The sequence below is a fragment of the Kryptolebias marmoratus genome, linkage group LG19, assembly GCF_001649575.2.
Source record: "Kryptolebias marmoratus isolate JLee-2015 linkage group LG19, ASM164957v2, whole genome shotgun sequence".
Lineage (NCBI taxonomy): Eukaryota > Metazoa > Chordata > Actinopteri > Cyprinodontiformes > Rivulidae > Kryptolebias > Kryptolebias marmoratus.
The window spans coordinates 22,378,909-22,402,945 of NC_051448.1; the positions used below are offsets into that span (position 1 = coordinate 22,378,909).

Below are 24,037 nucleotides of genomic sequence, written 5' to 3' on the forward strand. Positions count from 1 at the left end.
GGCCACAGAATAATAAAAAAATCCAAACAAAATCGATAAAACAAAGCAGCAGGGTCTCCTAAGCTGCTGCGGCAGGGTCTCTTGTCAGAGCTGGATGACTCCACAGACCAGAGAGCCCCTTCCGGCCCGACAACAGTAGGATCAGCTAGCAGACACCTTCTGTAAATATTGGTCAAATTGCTGTACTATTAAACTATATGGGTGCAAATAAAAGTACATACCTGTTCCATGTTACCAAGATGACTTGGGGGGGAGGGGGGTAAATTACTGCCACACCCCACTCTCCGACCGGAGGCTCCAGGCAAACTAAATCCAAACAATTTGAATTAACCAGCAGCAATTTCAGATCTTACCAAAAAAAACATTACTTACTGATGATAAAGTTACAGCCGCTGCAAGCCAACCAAGCAACCTTCTCCCTGAAGTGTGACCAAATACTAGCAAGAAGCACACAGGTGAGAGCGTCCCTTTTATACTCCACACCCAGGAGGTAATTAGGTACCAGGTGTCCTCAATCCTAGGGGCAGGCTTCATGCTGTCACATTATCTAGATGTATTTATCCAGCTTACTCCCTATCCATCTCTAATAAAGGTATAAAAAAATGTAAATTCATTTTGACTATATTTGGAAGAAAAAAATACACTACATTAAGAAAACACATATGACCATACGCTACAAGGATGGAGAACTTCAAACTATAGATTTTGATTTCATGAATGGTACTCTTAAAATAAACAGGATAAAATCCTCTGTCAATGGTTTCATATTGCCAGGTCTGTATTATAAAATATATAGTATAAAATGGGCATTATTGATTTAGGTGAGATGAAGTCTTCTAGTTTGAATTTACACCTAGGCTTCATTTATCCATCCGGTGACTTTATTTTAAAAGAATTTGGTAAAGAAACAACAAATTGTGTTTTCTGTGATGCTGGTGAACTAACTCAGCATGTTGAAGCTTTATAGACTAAAATTCCCAGACTTAAAATGTTTTCTGACAGAGGCATATTATACTGCCTTACTATGGATACTTTCAGCAATGACTTTCTTCTAAAATCATCATCATTGGGAAATTCTTCATTCATAAGGACAGATACCTTACAAATACACCCAGTTATATGCATTTCATGACTTTTGTTTTACCTCGAAGCCCAGTATGCCTAATAAAAATGCCCTCAAACTTCAAACTTGTTTTAAAAACAAGATTATCCAATCCTCAAACAACAGTTACAAAATGATATATTTACAACTGTAGTAGTTTGTTGGTTTTACTCTTTATTACAGCCACAGACAACTTATCTTCACCATTTGCTAAGTGTGGAACTGACACTATTTGTACAAAAAGTAAATAATACTGTGCTGCACAGGAGTAAATCAACTGAGCCAAAGTAAAAGGGAAAATTGTAAATGTACATAATATTTAAAGAACACATTTTGTAAACAAACAAATAGATGAATGCACAATTCCAAAAGCCTATGTATTCCACCAAAAATAATTGCATAGAAACTGAAAGCTGCTTCTCCATGCTTGGTTCTGGTTCTGGGGATACAAAGTAGACCAGAACCAGAAGACCTGATTGTTATGGAGGGTTGATACAACGATAGTAAGTCTTTAATGTATTGTAGTGCTAGACTGTTCAGTGATTTATAAACTAATTGAAGTATTTTAAAGTCTATTCTCTGAGCTACAGGGAGCCAGTGTAGAGACTTTAAAACCTTGGTGATGTGCTCTATTTTTCTGGTCTTAGTGAGAACATGAGCAGCTGCTGCAGCTGTCTGATTGAATTTTTGGCAGACCTGTGAAGACACTGTTACAGTAATCGAGATGACTAAAGATAAATGTGTGCATAATTTTCTCTGGGTCTTGTTGGGACATTAGTCCTTTAATTCTGGAGATGTTCTTCAGGTGGTAGAAAGCCAACTTTGTAACTTTTTTTATGTGTCCCTTAAGCTTCAGGTCTGAGTTCATTACTGCAGGTTTCGGGCCTGATCACTAGTTTTTAGCTGTAATACCTGAAGCTGCGCGCTGACTCTTGATCGTTCCTCTTTAGGTCCAAAGATAATAATTTCAGTCTTGTTTCTGTTCAGCTGGAGAAAGTTTTGGCACATCCACACATTGATTTGTTCTAAGCATCTATTTAGTGATTGAATAGGTTCAGAGTCACCTGGTGACTGAATATTGAGCTGTGTATCATCTGCGTAGTTATGGTAACTAATGTTATTACTTGTTATTGTCATGGTTATTGGTATTTGTGTAAGCTTCTGTTTTGTTTCTGGTTTTCTGTTTGTTTCTGTGTTCCTGTTTGCTGTCACTATTCACTCCTCCCCAGTCACTCTTTTGCCCCTGATTATCTGCTACGCCCATCTCCACCTGTAAGTCATTGTAATCACTCACCTGTGCCCACTTCCCATAATTATCCCCTGTGCATATAACCTGGTCATTTTCTCCACCACCCCGCTGGATCATTGTTGTTGTTGTTGTGTTTTCATGTTCTGCTCCTTGCCCTACCCTGCCATGCCCAGTTCCTTTGTTCGGTCTTCGTTATTAGTTGTTTTTTGCTGCCACGTCAGCTCTTTTGTTTATCTGTTTGTTTTAGTTAATAAATTAGTTTCCTTTTTAAGATGATTCTGCGTTCTGGGATTGCCTCTGTCTCCCCTCGTTATGACAGTTATAATCTGGGCTAGTGGGACCATGTAGATATTAAATAGAAGGGGTCCCAGGATTGAACCTTGGGGTACTCCACATGTGACTTCTGTTCGCTCTGAAGAGAAGTTGCCTATTGATACAAAAAAGTTCCTGTTGTTTAGGTAGGATTTGAACCAGCTGAGTGCTGGAGGGGAAGGTAATTTAGTGTGGGGATTTTAATGCAAATAGCACAGTTTGGGAGAAAAGTGATGATAAAAATGGACAAGTTATTGAAGAAATTACAGAAAATAAAAATTTTGTATGTATTAATGATGGGAGGGGAACAGGATTTAATGTAAGAACAGGAACAGAATCAGTAATTGATCTAACATAAGTATCAAACTCACTGGCTGGTGTTTGTGAGTGGGACATTAATAAAAATATAACAATTGGCAGTGACCATTATTCTATTACAATCAGAGTCAGAGTAACATTAGATATAAGTAATAAAATAATAAATGAAAAATGGAACTTTAATAAGGCAGACTGGATTAAATTTAGATATTTGAGTAACCTAGAAAAGGTTGATATGACAAAGAATATAAATAACATAAACAGTGATATTTGTAAAACTATATTAGAAGCAGCAGAACATTCAATAAAGAAAGGAAGAAGACAGAACAATAAGAAAATGGTACCATGGTGGACAAGTGAATGTAGGGAAGTAATACAATTAAGAAATAAAGCATTTAAAATTCTTAAAAGTAATCCAGTCTATCAAAACCTTATTGAATATAAAAGAAAACAAGCTATGGTAAGAAAGGTTGTTAAAAACCAAAAAGAGAATAATGGAGGAACTTCTGTAACACTGTTGGGAAAGAAACAAAGATTAAAATCATTTGGAAAGTAATTAAAAGAATGAATGGTATTAAAAAAGAATATGGAAATACAGTATTAAATATTGAAAACACAAATATAACAAAAAATGAGGAAAAAGCTGAAATACTAGCAAAACATTTAGTTAAATTCAAAGCTCAAGAAACATTAGTGAAGAGGGAAGGAAAAGCAGGGCATTAATAAAACTTAAATATAATAATTTACTAGAGAATATTGAACAAACAAATAACTTATTAAATGAACCATTTACAAAAAAAGAACTAAATCAAGCACTCAGGAAAACCAGAAATACAGCACCTGGTCAAGATGGGATTTTGTATACAATGATAGATCATCTCAGTGAATCATCTAAAAATATAATGTTAGAGTTTTATAATAAAGTCTGGGAGGAAGGGGAGCTACCACAGAGCTGGAAAGAATCAGTAATATTACCAATAGCCAAACATGGAAAAGACAACACAAAACCAGAAAACTATCGACCAATAGCATTAACATCAAATATTTGCAAAATAATGGAAAAAAATGATTAATGATAGAATAGTATATTATTTAAACAGTAAAGATTTTTTATCCATGTATCAAAATGGGTTTCGAAAAGGGATAAATACTAACGATCCAACAATATGTCTAGAGCACGAAGTCAGGAGAGCACAGGTAAATAAAGAAAGTGTGGTGGCAGTATTTTTTTATATTGAGAAAGCGTACGATATGTTGTGGGTAGAAGATTTATTAATTAAATTACAACTAATAGGAATTTATGGGAAAATGTTTAAATGGATAGAAAAAAATTTATTAAACAGAACAATACAGGTGGAAATAGGTCAAAAACTGTCCAGAAAGTATCAGGTAGAAAATGGAACACCTCAACGGTGTATTGTTAGTCCAATACTATTCTCTATCATGATAAATGATATAATTAATGACATTGGAGGTGGGATGGGTTGTTCTTTATTTGCAGATGATGGGGCTATATGGAAAATATGTTAATCAGATCAAAGATTATGGAAGTTTAGTTTATGGGACAGCCGCAAAAATACATTTAAGAAAATTACACATCATTCAACATCAGGCACTAAGAATTTACACAGGAGCTTTCAAAACCACTCCAACAACAGCATTAGAAGTGGAAATGGGAGAACCACCCTTAGACCTGAGAAGAACACAAATCATATTAAACTACTGGCTGAATTTCCAAAGCAATAAACCAGATCATCCAACTCATCAGGAATGTCATATACATAATCCATCCATCCATTTTCTTTACCTGCTTCTCCATTCAGGGTCGCAGGGAGCTGGTGCCTATCTCCAGCAGTCACTGTGCGAGAGGCGGGGCATGTACATAATACAACAATAAATCCAAATCAACCATTGTCAATAATACCACCCTGGATTTTACCAGAAGCTACAGTTGACTTTAAATTATTGGAAAGGAAAAAAGATCAGTGTATTATCAATTTACATACAGTATAAGAATACATAAACAATTATTATCAGTACATTTAAATGTATACAGATGCATCAAAAACAAGAGAGAAAATAGGAGTTGTGTTTATAGTACCAGAATTTCTAAGAAAAGTATTAGCTATTAGCTATACAGTGGGTGGAAGAAGTAAAACCATTAAAAACAATAATATGTTCCGATGCAAGTTGAGTATTATTCAGTTTAAAAAACAGTCACTCAGACAGCAGAGCAGACATTTTAAAGCAGAAATAAGTCACACATTATTCAGAATACAAAGGATGGGATTAACTGTAGTATTTCTTTGGGTACCAACACACAGAAGGGTAAGAGGAAATGAGAAGGCAGATAAAATGGCGAAGAAGGCAACACAAAGTAACATAAATTTTACAATTAAAACAAGTAAATCTGCAATAAGAAGCATAACCAAAGAAAGGCTGAAGAAAGAATGGCAGAAGAGATGGGAGAGAGACAACAAAGGAAGGTGGTTTATAAGATTCAAAGGGTGGTAGGAGAAATGAGAGCTGGAAGAAGAAAGAGTAATAACAAGACTTAGATTTGGACATACAGGACTTAATTACACACTTTTTACAATATGCAAACATAACCCAGGGAAATGTGACTATTGTGGACAGAATGAAACAGCAGAACACGTTATAATGGAATGTCAGAAATATGAACAAGACAGAAGAGTTATGATAAGACAGTTTGAAAATATTAAGGAAAAACTGAATACAATAGACACACTGCAAAGGAACTTGGGGAGCAAACATATGCAAATTATAATAGGATTTTTGAAAAAAAAAAAAGTGTTTAATAGAATTTGAGTTTCCTGTAAAACATACAGAAATAAATAATAAGAATTAAACCATCTCAAACCACACTCCATACCAGTAGGTGGCGGTAATGCACACCACAAGTTATTTGCCAACCGCCATTAAACGACATAAGAAGAGGAAGAAGAAGAAGAACTCTCAAAGTCGACGTCATCACTAAGCGACAGCTACGACTTCACCATGGCTGAATCGGAGTATGTATTTGTTTTGAATTATATCTAAGTCCATCAGCTTTTGTGTAAAGTATAATTTTACTTATTTGATTTTTAACATTAAATGGACACTTTAACAAATAAGATAAAATTTGTATTTATTCGTTTGATTGTTTAAAAACACCCGATAGTGAGTTTGAATTTCACATGGAGAGGGTTCCTAGAGTTACCGAGAGAAAGCTTAAACACAACTGGCGTGATGTGTAGTAAATACCTGAAAGTTTGGGAGGTTTTTGTTGAAAATTAGGTGCTATATGGCGATAGATCTTTGTGTCTTAATGCGGTTTAAAAAACTCGAAAACTGGTACGTGTGCATTCAAAAAGCATGCAGCGTAAGTTGCAGTTTTAAAGATCTAACATTTAACTTTGACAGCTGTAGTTTAAGTTTCCAAAGCTTTCTTGTCTAATTTTATGGTTATGTGCGGTTATACTAGGTCTAAAAAGGTGATCAAGTTAGTTCCAGAGTATCTCCTGAAAAAGAGGAAGGCCTATCAGGCCGTCAAAGCTACACAGGCCAAGCTTGCTCTGCTTGAAAAAAGAAAGGTAAGAAATGATAATGTTTCACAACTTTTTACTGCAGTGCGACTTGTCAGGTATAAGTGAGCATCAGAGCTACACGAGCTTGCATTTACCCATGATGCAACACTTTCAGTTCAATCTGGTGTACTTATCCGATTTAATTGAATTCTTGGTGCCACTGTACTTCTGACGCCGTTCCTTTGAATTCTTACAGGTCTCAAAAGGTAAACCTTTAAAGTTCAAACGTTTGGAGGACTTTTTGAAAGACAGCCACAGGAAGCACCGTGATGAGACCCGTCTCCGGAGGGCCGAGCACAGGCCGCCGCCGCCTCTGCCTCCTGCAAAGAACAAGCTGGCATTCGCCGTTCGTATCAAAGAGTGAGTTTTCCATCCAACATGTCCAGACTTGCTGAATGTCAATGGTGTGGACGTTTTTACAGAGTAAGAAGAGCCCAAAGTTAGGTATGTGTGAAATTTGGAAGGTGATTAAATCCGAGCGACACATTCTTTCATAAATGTCTGTAGAAGCAGTCTGCATGCCTAGGTTCTTGACTTTATACAACTGTGGATATGAAGGTGATTGGAACACCTGAACGTAGTGATTTGGATGGATGAGTGAATACTTTTTTCAATAAAATGTGTTTTTGGTAGTCAGAATACAATCTGTCTTGAATTGATAAGAAGGGGTTACAGTGCTGCGTAATGACAGAGGAGTCTCTGGAGCTCTAACACTAAACAGAGCTGGGAATGTTTGTGACAATTCATCAGTTTCATTTTGATAGTTTTCTATATGTAAACCACCTGATATCTGTATGAACGCCCTGCAGGATTTTATTTCATGCAACACCTCAGTTCTTTCTTGCAGGTATTTGTAGAGTTTAACTATGATTTTCTCTGCTTCATTTCAAGACGTCTGCCATAGAAAAACAGTGAGACAAAAGAACTGGCTTGATGAGTTTTATAAATTTATTATCAAAATGTTGAGCATAAATCTCCATGGAATTTTGAGAGAATTCTTCACCACAGTTAAAATGGCTGCTTGAAATTGTTGACAAAGCTTTTATACAGTCACAGTATTTATCAAACACTGGTCAGTTCAGTGGACTTCAGTTGCTCTTCACAGATCTCAACGTTTACCTCATTATCTCCCCAACAGATGTTCTTAAATCACCCATCGATTTTAGAAACCTTTTTTAACAACAGTTTGTTTTGTGAATGCTCAACTTTCAGCGTTTCTGCTCTCTGATGAGCTTTTGTAAACACGGCTGAGAGAAAACTGCAATTCAAGGCAGATTTATAAACACAGTTGCTGATATTATAGGAGCTGAAAATGTTAATTAACAGCATTTCAAACCGTGTTTAAAAACTTGGAAATGATTGAAAAGGCAGCTCTATGCGGTGCTCTGGTCTGTTTTAACATGACTGGTGATTTAAAACAAAAAAATTGCAGACAGATAAAAGACTGTCAGCTCATGTTATTTTATTGCTAATTTGACATATGACTTATTTATGTTGAAGCAGATTATTGTTATTGTTTTGTCTTAAATAAATTGAATAAAATTAAAACTCACTAGCTATCATGGAGCTCACAACAAATTTATTGATTGGTCCAGCAGAAAATTGGTGCTAAGATGTGACCGGTTTGTAGGAAAGACGTGTTGTTTTTTTCCATCACAGCAACTTTACATTATAACTGTATATTCACCACTTAGTCTCTGTTGTGATTGTATTTTTTCTGCCTTGTTAGTATTGGTAGTTTTCTTTCACAATCATACTGTAAATGCCATTTTGAAATTTAAAGTGTTATACAATTTATTTAAAATCATCATCTTTTTAAAAAAAAATTTTTGATTGAAAGCAACACATTAACTGTTTGTTTTTGGAATTTATTTATCTAGTCATCTAATTAAAAAAAAATATGATGGGAAGATTTAAAAGTATTTGGTTCTGAGACCTTACTTTTATAGATTTCACACCAAAACCTTTTCGGTGGTGTTGTTTTAATTAATCTTCTTGTTTTCTTGTCAGGATTAAAGGCGTCAGCCCCAAAGTAATGAAGGTGATCCAGATGATGAGGCTGAGGAAGATTTTCAGTGGCTCTTTTGTTAAAATTAACAAGACCTCTGTGGCCATGATGAGGATGGTGGAGCCCTATGTGGCGTGGGGGTGAGGCATTCTGACGTTTGTGCTGTAAAATTATTTCAATTTTGCGTTGTTGAAAGTGTAACAGACACTGGATAACCTTTTATAACAGATTTCCCAACCTGAAGTCGGTCCGTGAGCTCATTCTGAAGAGAGGTCAGGCCCGTCTGGACCGCAAGAGAGTTCCCCTCACAAACAACAGCCTCATCGAGGAGCACATGGGTATGTCCCACTGTAGTGTCTGAACGATCCGCTGCCTCCTGAGGCACTTTAGACCAGTCATAGATGGTTGTTCAAAAGTAGCAAAAGTATTTCCTTAAATTATGTTGTTTTAAAAACTCTAATTTAGCCATGCGCAAGGTTTAAACTATGAAGTTATGCATTGCCCCTTTTACACCAGCTCTAAAGATCCCGGCTCCACTCTACTCGGCTTGCTTTGCAAGCGTTTCCACCAGCATTTTTCCGAGGGCGGTCCCTGCTTTTTTGGTCCCTGCTTTAGAGTAGGGCCAGCTGGCCGGCCCTGTTTTCGTGAGTGGCACAAGCTTAGCTCCTGTTCATTCATTGGTCGTGGGTGTGGTCAGATTGAAGCGTAAGAAGAGCGAAGAAAACAACAATGGACAGTTTTGGGAAGGTAGCAAAGTAATAGGAATATAAACAACAGCGTTAGCTTACCCTGCAGTGTTTCTGCCGTCTGTCCCCCAGCTGAAGGCGCTGTAAAGCCTGAAATCCCCGGCGGATAACAGCTGTCCTACTCCACGCAACAATCGCAGCATCCAGAGCATTTCTTCCATTGTGCCTCTCTTCCTGAAGTCTCAGGAGAATCCCCATAAGTTTAAAAAACAACAACAACACAGAGCCAAAGTTGTCCATAGCGCTTTCGTTGTCTCCAGAAATGACGCCAAGTTTCGGTAGCGCGACCAAAACTTGCACTACCTCTGCTACCGACCAAACTGGCCGGTGGAAACGCGATGCATTTTTTATAGAGCTGAGTGGGCTTCTGAAATAGAGCCAGTGGAAAAGGAGCACTTGTTTACAAGACTGTCCTGTACACTCTTCTTCTGCTTTCATTTCTTAGATGTAGCTGTTTTATTTGTCTGTCTGACACCTACTGCTTAAAAGGAGGACTGCGGGATATGGTTGTCATAATACTCAAATTTCTAACTCTGTCGATGCTAAAAGATAATAAATACCATTTTCCATTCCTAGGGGGGAGTGGAAAAAGAAAAGAAAATCAATCACTTAACCCTTTAAGGTCGACGCCCGCTCCAGAGCGAATGACCAAAACTAAGAATGTGATGTGCCCCTCTGCCTTGTTTTGGACAGAAACTGTTTATATGAGTGGTACAAAGGATTTATGGCAATTCTTAGAACTCCTGATTGTTTGGTCTAAAAAACGCCTAAGAAATTGTCAGCATATTAATGGAGAAAGTCTATATAACTTTGTTGTTTGCTCAATCTGTTCACTTGTTTACAAATATTACTGATTATATTTGCATTCTAAGTTGTAAAAACATTTCATTAAGTATGTTTGTGGTTTTTGCAGTAAAAAAACTAACACTCGGATTTTATGTTTTTGTGTGGTTTTAGGTCTGTTGTGTTAATACAGTAGGTCAAAAGTAAAAAATGACTTGAAAATCACACTTGGGAGGTTGTGCTGAAAGAAATGACCCCAAACATGGCAGGTTTAACCACTTTTAGGGTGAAATATGAAGGAAATTTAAAATTGTCCAAAAACGTCCAGTTTCACCCTAGACCCCAGAGCGTTAAACAATAATATTGTCTTATTTATTGCAAGATCAATATGTAAAAGGAAAGCTGGCAGTCATTTAGATAAAATAAGCTAAACTAAGTTGTTTTCTTACATCTTGTAAAAACAACAGTAGTATAATTTCAGGACACTTAACAGTATTGAAAGATGGTTACCACCCAACCCAATTAAAAACACATTATTGAACACAGTGCTCATATTAACGCATTCACTTAACACAAATTAAAGAGAAGTGAAAATTATTAAGAGCATAAAATATTTTCTTTTTTATAGATTTAAACCCATTACAGGATGAGTAATACCTGTGTTTACTACTGATCAGAGTAGTGCAGTAGTTCAGCTTCTATTTGTTTTTGTTTCTCTTTTTCCACATAGCAGACCCACGGTTTCCTTCACTTCAGAATAAAGTTCAGTGTCTTTGTGATATCTCTGCCTACAACTCTGCACCACCATCCTGACATCCTCCTCCTCGTTTTTCAGGTAAACACGGCATCATCTGTTTGGAGGACCTGATCCATGAAATCTACTCTGTTGGCAAGAGCTTCCGGGCCGCCAACAACTTCCTGTTGCCTTTCAAGCTATCTGTACCTCGTCACGCCGCCAGAGACAAAGCCGGGCTCCTGAAAGACCTGGGAAACCCTGGGTTCCGTGGGACAGAAATCAACTCAATCATCAGGCTGCTGAACTGAGCAGAAACACTCAGAACACAGACACTCAATCCCCAATTTAAAGGGACTATTTGTTGGGGAACAAATGCAAGGATTTTACTGGGTTTTACCCAGTTAAGTTTAATTAAAGTCCTCCTGTACCCCTGTTCTCTGGTTACACTTGGAGCAGCACAGGAGACCACCTTAAGTTTTAGATTGGGGTCTTACTTTGTTCATGTCAGGTTTTGCTCTAAGTTATAAAGTGCCCCCAAACATGGACTGTGGCAGCAGGGCCTTTTGGTGAAAATGTAAATCTTCTACAAGCAGGTACATTCCTCTGGTTGTCAGAGGAGTTAATACTTGCAACATGCAAGATGCAAGAACAATAAAGAATAATTTAAAATATTGTTCTCCGTTCAGGATCCAATTTAAGACAAATTTTACTATTTGAAGTTTTGTGTTATAAGGTCTAAAGGCTTAAAAGAAGTTTCCAGTTCAGAAGTCAGTGTGATACACTGTAGAACAACTTGTTTTATAATAAAATCAAATTAAGCTTTTGGGATTTATTCAGTGGGCTTTTGTGTTTGAGATACGTTGACTACAACATGTTGATTTAGAAGCTGTAGTAATGGTTCCGAACACACCCGTGTGTAAACGGAGTGGGAATTGTCCCAAACCAAACTTTCCTTTAGAGCTGCTGTTGGTCAGATGGTCGACAGATATTTCTTTAACCAAGGGAGACTCAAACCAAATCTGTAGTAGAACTGGTGTAGATGTTTTATTCATTGCACGTGGATTGTTGAAGTGATCCGTCAGCTCTTCTACAGATCTGCAGGTTGTGTGATTGTCTTCACTCAAGGCTTTTCTTGGAGATCATGAAGAACCATGAGATAAGATAAACTTTGTCTACAATAACAATTCTCCTTTGACACGTTCTTGTACTTTTCACAAAAAGCATAAAACATCATTATTAAAGGCCTGTTATTCCTTGAAGGAATGCATTAAGTCTACCATTTTAAACTAATATCAATTTAGGATGAGGTGGGACGGAGTTGTTGAACCTTGTAAATGATATCTCATGTAAGCTCTTGTAAGATTAGTGCTCAAAGTATCAAACTAACACACCAAATTTTAGCTCAATAACTAAAACTGACAGAGTTGTAGCCATTTACATGTTTTCTAATGTTGAATAACTGGTGGCCATCTTGATTTGGGTTGATTCCAAAACTTCATCACTTGTAAATGGACATCCAATGATTCATGGTTCAAACTTTTGAATGAAGTCCTTGAAACTACCTGAATTTGTTTCGTCAGACATTGCTGTCCAAACCTGCCGACTTGTAGGCATTTTGTGTACCCGCAGTACTCTGATTAGTATTGTTTAGTCTCACTGAAGTCTATGAAAGGAGCTGACTCCTTCTGAGTTTGAGCAGTGCTGAAGTCAAAACCATCCAGTGTCTACTGTAATAATCCAAAAAGAAACGAGAAGAAAAACTGGACCAAATAAACCGAAGACATCGCTGGACTTCCTTCCAACTCCCATGAAACTAAAGATGCTCTCACTGCATTCAACTTATGTGAAAAATAAACTAAAAATACACTTTCTGAGTTATTTAACATCAGTGCTAATGTGACTTAGGATAGATACAGATCTCAGCATGGAGTGATAAAAATCAACTCCCCAGGTGGTTTTAATGCAGATTATCCTAACACGTTTTGTAATTTGTAACTATAGGTGGCTAAAATACATTAGAAACAAAATTAACTATGTATTGTTGGAGTATGTGTAAACCATATGTAGCTTGTGTTAAGATATGTGTTGTTGTGGATTCTTTGTTTTGTTTTCTCTTTCTGAAGGTCCTGTGGCAGAGTTCAAGGGTGTTGACTTGTTTTATCTCTATGGTTTTTCTCTTCAAACCTTTTCCTCCATCTCTCTTCCCCGTTCTCTTTCTTCTTCCTCATCTTTGTGTCCATTACAACTGAAATAAACCCAAAGCAATTTCTAATCAAGTTTCATATACCAAGGGGAACATCATGGTGAAAGCCAATCTGTTGGGCCTTACCCTGACATTCAGATGACAATTCTGAGCCACACAGCTGGACAGGACACAAGATGTGTTGTGTGGTTCTGGAAAGTCTTGAAAATTCATTTAAAAAGTGCTTTAATTTGGCCCTTGGAAAGGTGAGGACCCTGGTGGTTACATTGAGAGTTTCCGTGCACAGGTTCAATAGATATTTTGCTAACAGAGAGGATTGATGCCAACTAAAGTTTTAAGCATGACGTTGTGCAATGTGTACTGAGTGCCTCCCAGCTACTACCACACCAAAGTTGAGCTCAATAACTAACACTGACAGAAGTATAAGTTATACTTCTGTCACAACTAAGTGACTTTAGAAAAGCCAAAAATGGTTATACTGTATAACCATTTTGGGCTTTTCTAAAGTCACTTAGTTGTGGCGGCCATCTTGAATAGGGTTGATTGCAGACCTCAATATACTGTAGATGTAAATCCAAATATACTGTTTGAAAGTTTCATTCAAATCCATCCCATGACTCATGAACTATTTTGCTAACACGACAGGCAAACGAGCAAAAACATCGCCCTTTTCACCTTCGGCGTCGAGCAATAAATCTGTTTATTTACAGCTGGGAAACCCCCCTGTACATACATGTTCTGATACACTGCTGTCAGGATTCATTTGGTGAGACGTGAGTCACCAGCCTGGAGGAGGGAGAGGGATGAAGCTGCGCTTTCAGGATGCGCACTGGGAGCCGAGGAGGACGAATGGTCCTGATGTGTTCTCTGGGTTTTTGTTTTTTTGCCACTGGAATGTGATGAAGGGCGTTCCTGATAAAAATGTATTCACTCTTGCTTAGGAGCAGGTAAGACACAACATTATGAGGTTTGTCCCTGTTGTAGTGAGGCATAATGGCGCTAAATGTGAAACCCACAGCTGTGGTAATTAATCACCATGGTGACAGCAGCCTGATGTTTGCAGACCGGCGTGATGTCAACACTGAGGGTATTTTTGAAACTTTGTCCCTTACTACAACACAAACACAACCTACAATTAGGACATTTTTAATATCACGCAGCTCGTGTCACTTTACTTGTCCCCTTCTGGACAGAGAACGTGTTGACAAAAATAAATGTATTAACTGAATGCATTTCAGGCCGTGAATGCAGCACGTGTCGTGTTGCATGAACATCGGAAATATGCCCGTGATTGCGATGCGGATTTGTAAAACCTGTCAGGAGAGGGTAAAACTGTGAAGCAGAGCTAATAGCGCTTCTTTTACAGTCACGCCTTCACCAAAGGTTACTGTCTTAAAACTTGACTGTTTAATGTGAGCTACCTCCTTCCTGACTCATTGATTTAAAAAACACACACAGCCATTTTTGGCGTTTATTGTTTAAGAATTTTGTAATTCTTTTTTTTTTTTTTTTTTTTAGCTTTTTCAAATCATAAAAGCACAGCCTACTGTGCATAAAGAACTGAACCCAACAAAACGGTTATTCTTCGTGATCTATCTGTATTTTACGAGGCGTCCCTGAAGGCAGCAGCCTTTCTGGTGTCAAGGAGAATGGGCGGTCTCTGAATCTTACACGCGCACGCGATACACCGTCCGGCAGTGTTTCGGAGGAAAGAGGTCGAAGGTAAGTGTCCAGGTACGAGCTGCTTTTTATTGATAATGTGACGGGAGAACGGAGGAAATAGCCTTTGTTATGCTGTTCTTGTGGTCTGGAAGGTTGTCTGTTTCACCGGCTGGTACACGCGGGAGCAGAAAGAAGTTCGGAAGATTGAGAAACACCATGTGGTTGATAATTACACAGGTTCAGTCCGCTTGTGTTCTCCTTGCTCTTCTTCAGGTTCTGCCTGTTTGATACACCTTCAGTGATAACAGAAAAGCCGGCCAGACAGCCGACGGAAGCCGGGTTGACATGTCCACGATGTTCCTAGCTGAAATGAATGACGGAGCGTGTGAGGGCTAATTAAACAGCTGCTGCAAGGCATGGACTTCTCCCCCCTTAGTCAAAATCAAAGCATTTAATGCACATTAAAATGTCCATCAAATCTTACATGCAGCTCACTGCAGCTGCCAGTCTGATAGTTTACTTCTGTGTGTGGACAAAAAAAAAAAAATTCTAGGGCTAGAAAGCTAGAAAATATCTGCAGGTGCCAGGAAGACAAGTTAGTAAATATAAAAGCCTCCTCTTTTTCATATCTGTGCTGATCGTAAACATAAACCTCTGGGCTGTTTAAATGTGCATCATTAATAATAAAGAAATCATAGCAATTAATCACAGGAGTATCATTAATTAGTAAATTGTTCTATTTTTCTGAAAATACCTGTAATATGTAATATTATATAAACTAAACTCTATAAACAAGTATAGTTTTACTTTATGTATTCAGTTATTAATAACTGTAATATTAGTACTGATAACAGGACCAAAGATGAGTCCCAGAAAAGTCCAGAATGACACTCGTTATATTTTAAACACTTCAAGTTAAAACCTTTTTCTCTACAGAACGTGTTTAATAGTAAAGATTGCATGAAACACTCACATGCTCAGTGGAGAACAACAGACTGCTGTAAAATATTGTATTTATTGTATTTGGCAGGCCAACTTAAAACAGTTTTGAAAAGTGAAATGAGGGGCTGCAAAACTGATAGTAAAACAAAACAGGTTTGTGAAAGAAGGGGCATATTTAGAGAATCAATTTTGATCAAATGATTGCAGAAATTCAGCATAATTAATGTTAAAAAATGCTTTTAGGAGCTTATTATTTGTCTAAGATGTCAGAAAATCACCCCGTATTAGTTCCCTTTTTGAAATGTTAGAAATTGCGACCATGAAGCCTCAGGAGTGCTTTGAACATTTTGATTCAAGTATAAAATTTTAAAAAGTCATTCATGTAAATAAGAAAAGAAGCTATTTTTTTTGGCTCCATAATAAACAGTTTCTTTGAGTTTAAGAACAGTTTTTTTCTGACAGAAGCAGAAATTCAGATTAATTTTTCTTAAATTTTACAGAATGTATCTGCCTTAGGAAACAGATTTTTATATTATTTGTAAACTGTTTCTGTTATCCTTCAAATAAACTACTAACAAAAATCCTAAAGCTAGGTCAAATTCTTCCTTTCTAAAATGGTTTCTTTGATTCACCACAATTTACATTCAATAAAAACCCAGCTAAGGTAGAGAACTGGTACAACATGTCCTAAATTACAGGTAGTATAACTCCAAGTTACTTATAAACCAGGGTGCTGTCTATGAATGTTAGCTATTTAGGCCCAAGGTTTAATCCTAAAAACACCACTGATGGTGCCTCTACCTTATAATTTAATTTGTTTAGAATATGTCAAAATTTGTGCCTCTATATTCAAGCATGTCATTGCGATCTACAAAGTTCGTAACTGAAGCTAGCAGTAGCAACTCGGACTCTGTTTGGCCGAACGACTTGAAATTTGGTACTCTGTTGACAAATAGCCTAACTACAAACCCCAAGAAATATCCCTTAAATTTGAGCGCCCTCTTGTGGTTAATAAATAAAAACATAGACATTCTTACCAACCTGTTGATAACTGCTTGCAGTTTTATTATTTATTTATTTTTTGTTTTTATTCACACTGTTGGCACCAACATAAAACAACAGCTGCATTAGAGGGTTATATCTGGTGTTGCTGTGATGGTTGACATTTTAAATTATCTGTATAAGCTCTGCCTTTAGTTAAAGCTACATTTTCTCTCTGTAATCACCTTTACGCTAGAGCTAATTTATCCAGAGGCGGATTTAGTCATTTTCAGGTCCAAGGGGAAGCACAAGGATGGGGCCCTTCAGTTCAGATTTTCAACCTTTACTTATCTAAAATGTACTTTCTAAGCAGAATTGACATTTCAGGTATCTTAGTTGTAATTTATCTTTAGACAAATTATGTCACTTTCCTATTAGTGGTTTGGGCTCTTGGCTAGGCTTGGTGCTTTAGATATCTGCAAATACATTTTAATATTGTGAATGTATTAATTTCTTAATTTTCATTTTACATTTATGTTAAAGTAGTATTCTATGAAGTTCTTCATTGGTATCCAAAGTATCTTTGTAGGCAGTTAAAGTTACATTAGTAAAGGGTCTGCATTCATCCACCCACTGATGGCTGTAAGCTACATTGTAGCCACAGCTGGGACAGACTGACAGAAGTAAGGCTGCCTTTACACTGGCGCCTCCGAACCCTGTGAACCCTCACCACCAGTAGGCAAGGCAGGTGAAGTGTCAACGCCTGAAACAGAGAGAGCGGGGGCTCGAACCGGCAACCCTCTGGTTACAGGTCGAACCCTTATCTCCTGAGTCACTACTGCCCTGGGTACATTGTTCTTAGTAGTTATGGGCAGTGATTTTCAAATATTTAAAGTCTAGTTAAAATGGTCAAATTTGAATAATTAGTGCAACAGGTATTTCTTTTTACACTGCCACCCTTTCCTATCAGTGCTTGTCTAGTCTTTATGCTCTTTTCAACAGAACACCTACTGCCCCCTCCAACAAAAGAACAACACGTAGTGTCCCAGTGTCTGTTTCTGCCATCATGGTTTATTTTGAAAGGATTCTAAGTTGTAAAGTCGACTTTACTGACAGATTTCATACATCCACCTCTATGTTGAACCATCGGACCGGTAAAAATTAAGGAATATACAGACCTCTAGCTCGCAGGATTAGCAGCAGGACACATCTCTGTTTGAGGGGTTTTCAGGGGCAGGACTCGGGATGAGTAAAGTAACTTTGAATTGTGTTGACACGATCATTTTTCAGTCAAAAAAGTGAAACAGACAGCAGTACTATATCATAAAGCACCAGCTGATGCTCATTAAGATGCTTTCTCTGCTTTTTAAACAGTTTATTGTGCTAACATTTGTGCTGTATTAATTAGCCATGCATGAGTAAAACATGAAAGAAGCCCACGATATGAGAATCGCTGTAAGTTGGTCTTCAGTTTGTAGAAAGAAGAAACGGGTGGTGGTGGGTTAAATATTCAGAGATAAATTGGATAATTACGAGATGAATTCAAAGTATGTTTTTTGCTTAAAATGCACATCCCTAATTGTTAGTCATTATTCCAACTATTAACATCAGCGAGTTTTCTTTAATTAGTCATAATATGAATAATAGATATTCCCAGCGACATTATGTCAAAATATTACAAATAGTTGTACTTGTTTTTCTTAAGTGAAACTTGTGTTTACTAATAACCACATGGTTAGTCAAATTTTTTTTTATATAGCACCTTTCAAGATAAATATCACAGTGTTTCACAATAAAAGCATTAAAGGAATAAAGAACTAGCTTGTGAATGATCAAACAAATGAAATGTGAGATACCTTTCAGACATTCACAAAGTTCATTATAATGGAATAATGTATTTATAAATATGTGGAGCTGAAAGCCCAATACACAAGAATGTGGAAAAGTGAAGTCATTTGTTTCAGGTAGAATGACATTTGGTTGTACATACATTCACTGTGGATAGGATTAATGGTGTGTCCTAGACAGATGATAATTCTTTTTGACTTGAAAAAATTTAATTATAGACATCTGTTTTTAAGAGCCTGACTGGCTGTTATATACTGAGTTGGCTTGCCATACTACATGACGGGGTGCATTCCCTGTAGGAGTACTTTCTTCTGCACAGCACCTGTTACAGGTAGATTTGTTGAGTTTGCATTAGGAGTGCTAATTTGAGTACTTTTAAAAGCAGCATCTTCTTTTAGCTCCTTATTAAAGTTTTTATTGTTAGTGACTGAGGTGAAAAAAGTCTTTTATCTTTGGTAGTTTTATCAAAAACTTTCCACTTTCCTTCTTTTCCAAGTATCAGCAGAGGAGCTTTGCCGATACCTCTGTTTGTTTGGTTAAATCAGTAAGACAAGATTTTGGAACAGTTCAGTGTACTCATAGGAAGGGGATCTGTTTAGTATTTTGAGACCGTTTTGAACTATACCTTTTTAAAACACATTTAATAGTAGTTTAACAGCACAAATGAAAAACTGAAACTTGTGCTGTAAGTTTATTATTCATGATGTCCCTAATATAGCGCTCGGTGGTCAGTGTTGCGGTCTTGTAATCCTGAGGCTGCAGGTTTGAGCCCAGGTTGCAGCAGGAAGGGCATTCAGCGAGTTCACTCATTGTGGGCCTCCCTGCAGAAAGGATCACCTGAAGGAAAAACAACATTATGAGGCCCAAGGAAACTGTCTACCTGTGCCTAATTGTAGGCCAACCTCTGCTGTCAGGACAGAGTAGAACCTGACTGACAGGAAAAGAAACGGAATGCACCAATAAAGGGGTGGGTGATATTGCCAAAAAATGATATTACAATATATATATTTTTTAAATACCCAAATAACAATATCACAGAAGATATTCCACATTTTCTGCTTTTTATTTTATTTTTTTTATTGGATTTGCCCAAATAAATATGTAACTTCAAAACAGTTTATTTATTTATTTTACTTTTTATGAACAGATTTGATGCGTTTCCACCCTTACCTGACACAACATGCTTGCATGACTTGCAAAATATGGTGGGTGGTCTGATCCACATCTTCTAGTTTAAAACCAAAATAATTCCAAACAACAGAAGTGGCTCCTTTTTTCGGAAATAAGTTGGGACACTTGGGAGGTATTTCCGTGTTATAATCCACGATGTTTGTTTGTTCAGGTCGCGCTCACAACGCCTCGCACTTCTTCTTCTTCTTCTTTGTTTTAATTGCGGTTGGCAAACAACTATAGTAAGCATTACAGCCAACAGCTGGTAAGAAGTGTGGACCACATAGCACCTCGCGCGGCACAGGTCAGGCTCAGTTAAATTATGTCATCATATGATATCGCAATCATAATTTTTTCACCGGTGTCAAAAAATCCACCAGTGTTACCGTAAACGAGACAATATGGCACACCCCTTCACCAATAGTGTTAAAACATCTTCGCTTCAGGGTAAATTGTACAATGTTGTTAATTATTTTAATGTGCAAAAAACATAGATTGGCATGTGCCAAAAAGCTTTTTGCTTAACTGGTTGCACTTTTCAAGGAAACTGTATTATTTATGGAAAAACCTGTGGATTTACTGACACATTTCCACCTGTCTAAATAGATTCTGGAGTTTTGTGCAAAGTTTCTCAAAACATCTAGAGCACATGGAGGAGTTCGACACATCTGATCTCGAAGAAGTGAAGCTGCCCTTCTGCCACTGAGAAACTTTGCAGGGTAATGATTAGACACAAAGCTTCTCTCTCTTCTTGTATCATATGCTGTTTATGTTACCAATTATCTCAAAAGACTTGTATAACGTTCAGGGTCACATTAGTCAGTGTGTGCTGCCGATAGTTAAACAGCAATTACATTTTGTGGTTTGCAAGACCCTTTTATAAGCAATAACAGCATCTTAATCAGTGGTTGTGATTTAGTATTAGGTGCGTCACGGTGCTCTTTATTTTTGTAGCTTACAAAAACAAACCGTGATGTCTTCAGTTTCTCTGTTTCTGACTCCCAGTATATTGTTACAAAAGTGGCCAGGCTGCAGTTGATGGTTTAATGATTACTCACATTATTGAGCCTTCAGGGCTGTTGAATACAATCGTTGTTCCAGATATGTCAACCAGCTGTACTTGTATATAAGTATACAATGTGCACACTTTAATTTTATATATAACAATGTCCAAAAGCATTCTGTGACCCTTCATTCCTTAATGTTTTCTCCTAAGAAGCCAGGATAGTCTCTTTTAAAGTTTTGTTTAGAAATAGTTTTTCTGGCTTTTGAGGGTCGTGTAAGAGTTAGTTTTAATTGTACATTGGCAACTCATTTTATTCAGTTTTATTCCAGTTGAGTTCATTTACCACAGTTTTTGTTAAGTTGATTGCTAAAATCTGAAAACTTGGCATATTTTGACCTAATGAGAATATGTCATTTAAAATATTTGAAAAGACTGGACAAGTGTAGCACAAAAATAGATGAGAGGTCTAAAAGATTAAAGATGATCATTATTAAAAAGGATTGCCTTTAAGATACAGTTAAAAGTATTCCTGCAAAGACCTGACACAGGATCTGAGGGATTCACTCTACATTTTACTGAAGTCAGAATTGGTCTCAGTGGAAGCTGCTGCCAAGAAGTGATTTCTAAGCTAGAAAAATAGGAAGAAAAGGCAGATGTTGAAGAAACAATATTCTCTTATGGTCTTCTAGAGCTTGGAGCTGATATTGGATGGTACAATATCCTGCTCATTTATTCTGAAAGTTTTAGGAAACCTAAAAATGCCTACAACTCAGCGTTAACTGTTAGAGTCGATGCTGTCTCTGGGTTAGCAAAATATCTCATGGGCGATATGCATTCTTTAAAGAAATGTTAGGCTTTTCATCTTTAAATAATGTTAAACAAAGGTTTCTTAGCAATGAGTGGTGTTGCCTAGCTAGCTTGGTTAGTAGAGTATTGGACTTGAAATCTGATAGTTGTCTGTTCAAACCCCACACTTGATGTTTTAATTCATGTTACATGTTTGTGCAGCACCTGTTTTTTCTTTCATTTCTTCAGGATGTAGAAAATGTTATGTGCATTAAGTTGCCCTTGGCCTTCAGTGTTTTAATATATAATAGAGTAGATTATATGGCAAGTTTATTGTTTATTGAATTTATTAAACTAAGCTTGTGAAACTCAAATCAAATGGAGCTCTTGTTTTTTAGGTCTAAAAAAGCACCAGCTGATGCAAAAGAGCCATTTCTCCTACTTGCTTTTTGCTCCCTGCTTTTCTGTTTGAGACTACATGTGTCATATGTGCTGTGTTTAGCCTCTCATTGTCTGCTGTGGTTGATTGTAAATGTGTGCTTTGCTTTGAACTTGCTCAAAGAGCTTTTCTAAAGCACCGGCCTCATTCAGCCTTCCTGCACTCACTCTCAGTCCAACATCAAGCAGCAGGTTTGCTTTTTTTCAGCAGTTTCACATTAGATGCAGTGGAGGGTTAATGCCACCAGCAAAGGCTAACTCTTGTAATCTACAATCATTGTTCCTGTGTTGCCAGGCAACTGTATCCCTGACCTCCTTGTGATCTTTTTTTTGATACTCATCCCAACAGTATCACCACCACAGCCAGAGACACACGCACGCACTAACTATAAGACCTTCACACAAGCTGACTGTCTTCTTTTGTTTTGTTTATTATTGTAGACAAAATAAAAATGAAGGTCATGGTATAAAATGAGGCTGATTACAAAATCTCAGTGTGAGTGTGATGTGTAGCAGGTTTATGTAACCTCATGTAAACCTGTGTGGACCACTTATACGCTTTCTGAAGGACTTTTCACGTTTTGTACTTTTGTGTAGTTGAAAGGCACAGCTCTTGTAAAATGGGCCTTGGCCAACTAGTGCAAAAGCAAATTGCTTGCCGTGAGCCATGTTCCTTTTTGTATTGAACACCGCTGCTTTTTGCTGCCAGCCTACACACTGTTCCTGCTGAAGCATCTGGAACTGAAGTAAAGTTTCCAGTAATAGACAGTACGACATAGCACATAGACCCAAAGTCCAAAATATTACCTTGTTGAAGTTATGAGTGTTTACATATACAGAGGTGCCATGTTGTATTTTGTCACTTAGGACAGGAATGCCCGGTTTCTTTGGACACTGTAGTAAATGTAATAAATCTGAACGGGTTGAATGCTTGTGCTGTAAAGGTCAGCGCTGCGGTGCTGAGACACTTTGAGGTCTGACTGTTGGTGAAGAGAGATTAGTCATAATTTATTAAATGAAAGGCTTTACCTCAGAATGAGCTTTTCATACTTGCTTTTATTTCAAACTTTTAAAGAAATTTTAATGTGAAACTCTGTTCAGGGAAAATCAAAATGATCACACAGGTTGTTTTCAAGTTACTAATATATACTGCACTTTATATACGAAGTAAAACAAGTTCAGTCAGCTGTGAAATATTTTCTAATTATTGCCTGCTGCGAAAGGCAGAGGGATAATGATTTTGCATTTGTGTATGTTTGTTTGTTTGTACCATTATCCAAATATCTCATGAACCTCTGGACAAATTTGAATGAAACTATTAAAGTAATCATTGAATGTACATCTACAACCGATTAACTTCTAAAATCAGTCCCATTCAAGATAGCTGCTACAGCTAAGTGATCTTAGCAAACACAAAACTGGCTATAACTCAGTCAATTTTACAGCTATTGAGCTCAGATTTGGTGTGGTAGTAGCTGAGACTCATCCTCAACACATACTATAAGCACTCATTGATCAAGCAAGAACCTTTTTTAAAACATTGCCATTAACTATTGGAGTGGTTCATGAACCACTGGACAGATTTTAACTATCAAAGTAATCACTGGATGTACATTTACAGTTGTTTAAATTTTGTAGTCAAACCAACTCAAGACGGCCACCTCAACCAATTGACCTTAAGACACAAAAATGACTAAAGCTTTTTCACAGATATTGAGCTAAAATTTGGTGTGGTAGTAGCTGACAGTAATCCCCAAGACATATTCTGACCACTATCATTGCACATCATCTTTGCTTAAAACTTAAGCGGTAACTATTGCATGCATTGCATTAGGGCTGCAACTAATGATAATTTCAATAATCAATTAATCGGGCGATTATTTTCTCAATTAATCGATTAATCAGTCTTCTTGGAACCCCACACCCCCCACCACCACCGTCTGGAATTGCATAGATTACTGAACAAAAACATGTAGCTGCCTGTATAGTTAGTTGTGATAAAAGAAATAAAACTAAGAGAAATGTCAAATAACTTTAGTAAATAAAACTAAATGTCAACAAAAATATAAAAAATGTATACTATATCCCTAAAAATAAATGTGGATGCTACTTTTTAAAAAAGTGCAAAACAGAGGCATTTTGTTGTTTAAAGGCCCTGAG

The 24,037-nt window shown here is 37.1% G+C and overlaps 2 protein-coding genes across 5 annotated transcripts in view; both read left to right on the forward strand.

Annotated features, from left to right (window-relative positions):
• Positions 1-5,863: 5,863 nt before the first annotated feature.
• Positions 5,864-11,664, forward strand: rpl7l1 (ribosomal protein L7-like 1). Its single transcript, XM_017434108.3, has 6 exons — positions 5,864-6,013; positions 6,466-6,574; positions 6,765-6,928; positions 8,579-8,716; positions 8,805-8,914; positions 10,941-11,664. The coding sequence occupies exons 1-6, from the start codon at positions 6,000-6,002 to the stop codon at positions 11,147-11,149; spliced, it is 744 nt and encodes a 247-aa protein (XP_017289597.1). The 5' UTR covers positions 5,864-5,999; the 3' UTR covers positions 11,150-11,664.
• Positions 11,665-13,879: 2,215 nt separating this feature from the next.
• The window catches only part of slc5a6a (solute carrier family 5 member 6a), a 37,709-nt gene continuing 27,551 nt past the window's right edge, over positions 13,880-24,037 (forward strand). The window contains exons 1-2 of one of the 4 annotated variants that reach the window (XM_017434122.3): positions 14,571-14,766; positions 20,254-20,366. The gene's annotated coding sequence lies outside the window, so the exon portion shown is untranslated. Of the gene's footprint in view, positions 13,992-14,570; positions 14,779-20,253; positions 20,367-24,037 lie in introns of those variants that run through there. The other 3 variants (XM_025010071.1, XM_025010070.2, XM_017434123.3) reach the window with 3 other exon arrangements.

Excerpts from the sequence above, each read along its gene's own strand:
- rpl7l1 (XM_017434108.3), top strand. Across the intron at positions 6,575-6,764 it reads CTCTGCTTGAAAAAAGAAAG|GTCTCAAAAGGTAAACCTTT; the intron begins GTAAGAAATGAT and ends GAATTCTTACAG. Across the intron at positions 8,717-8,804 it reads GAGCCCTATGTGGCGTGGGG|ATTTCCCAACCTGAAGTCGG; the intron begins GTGAGGCATTCT and ends CTTTTATAACAG.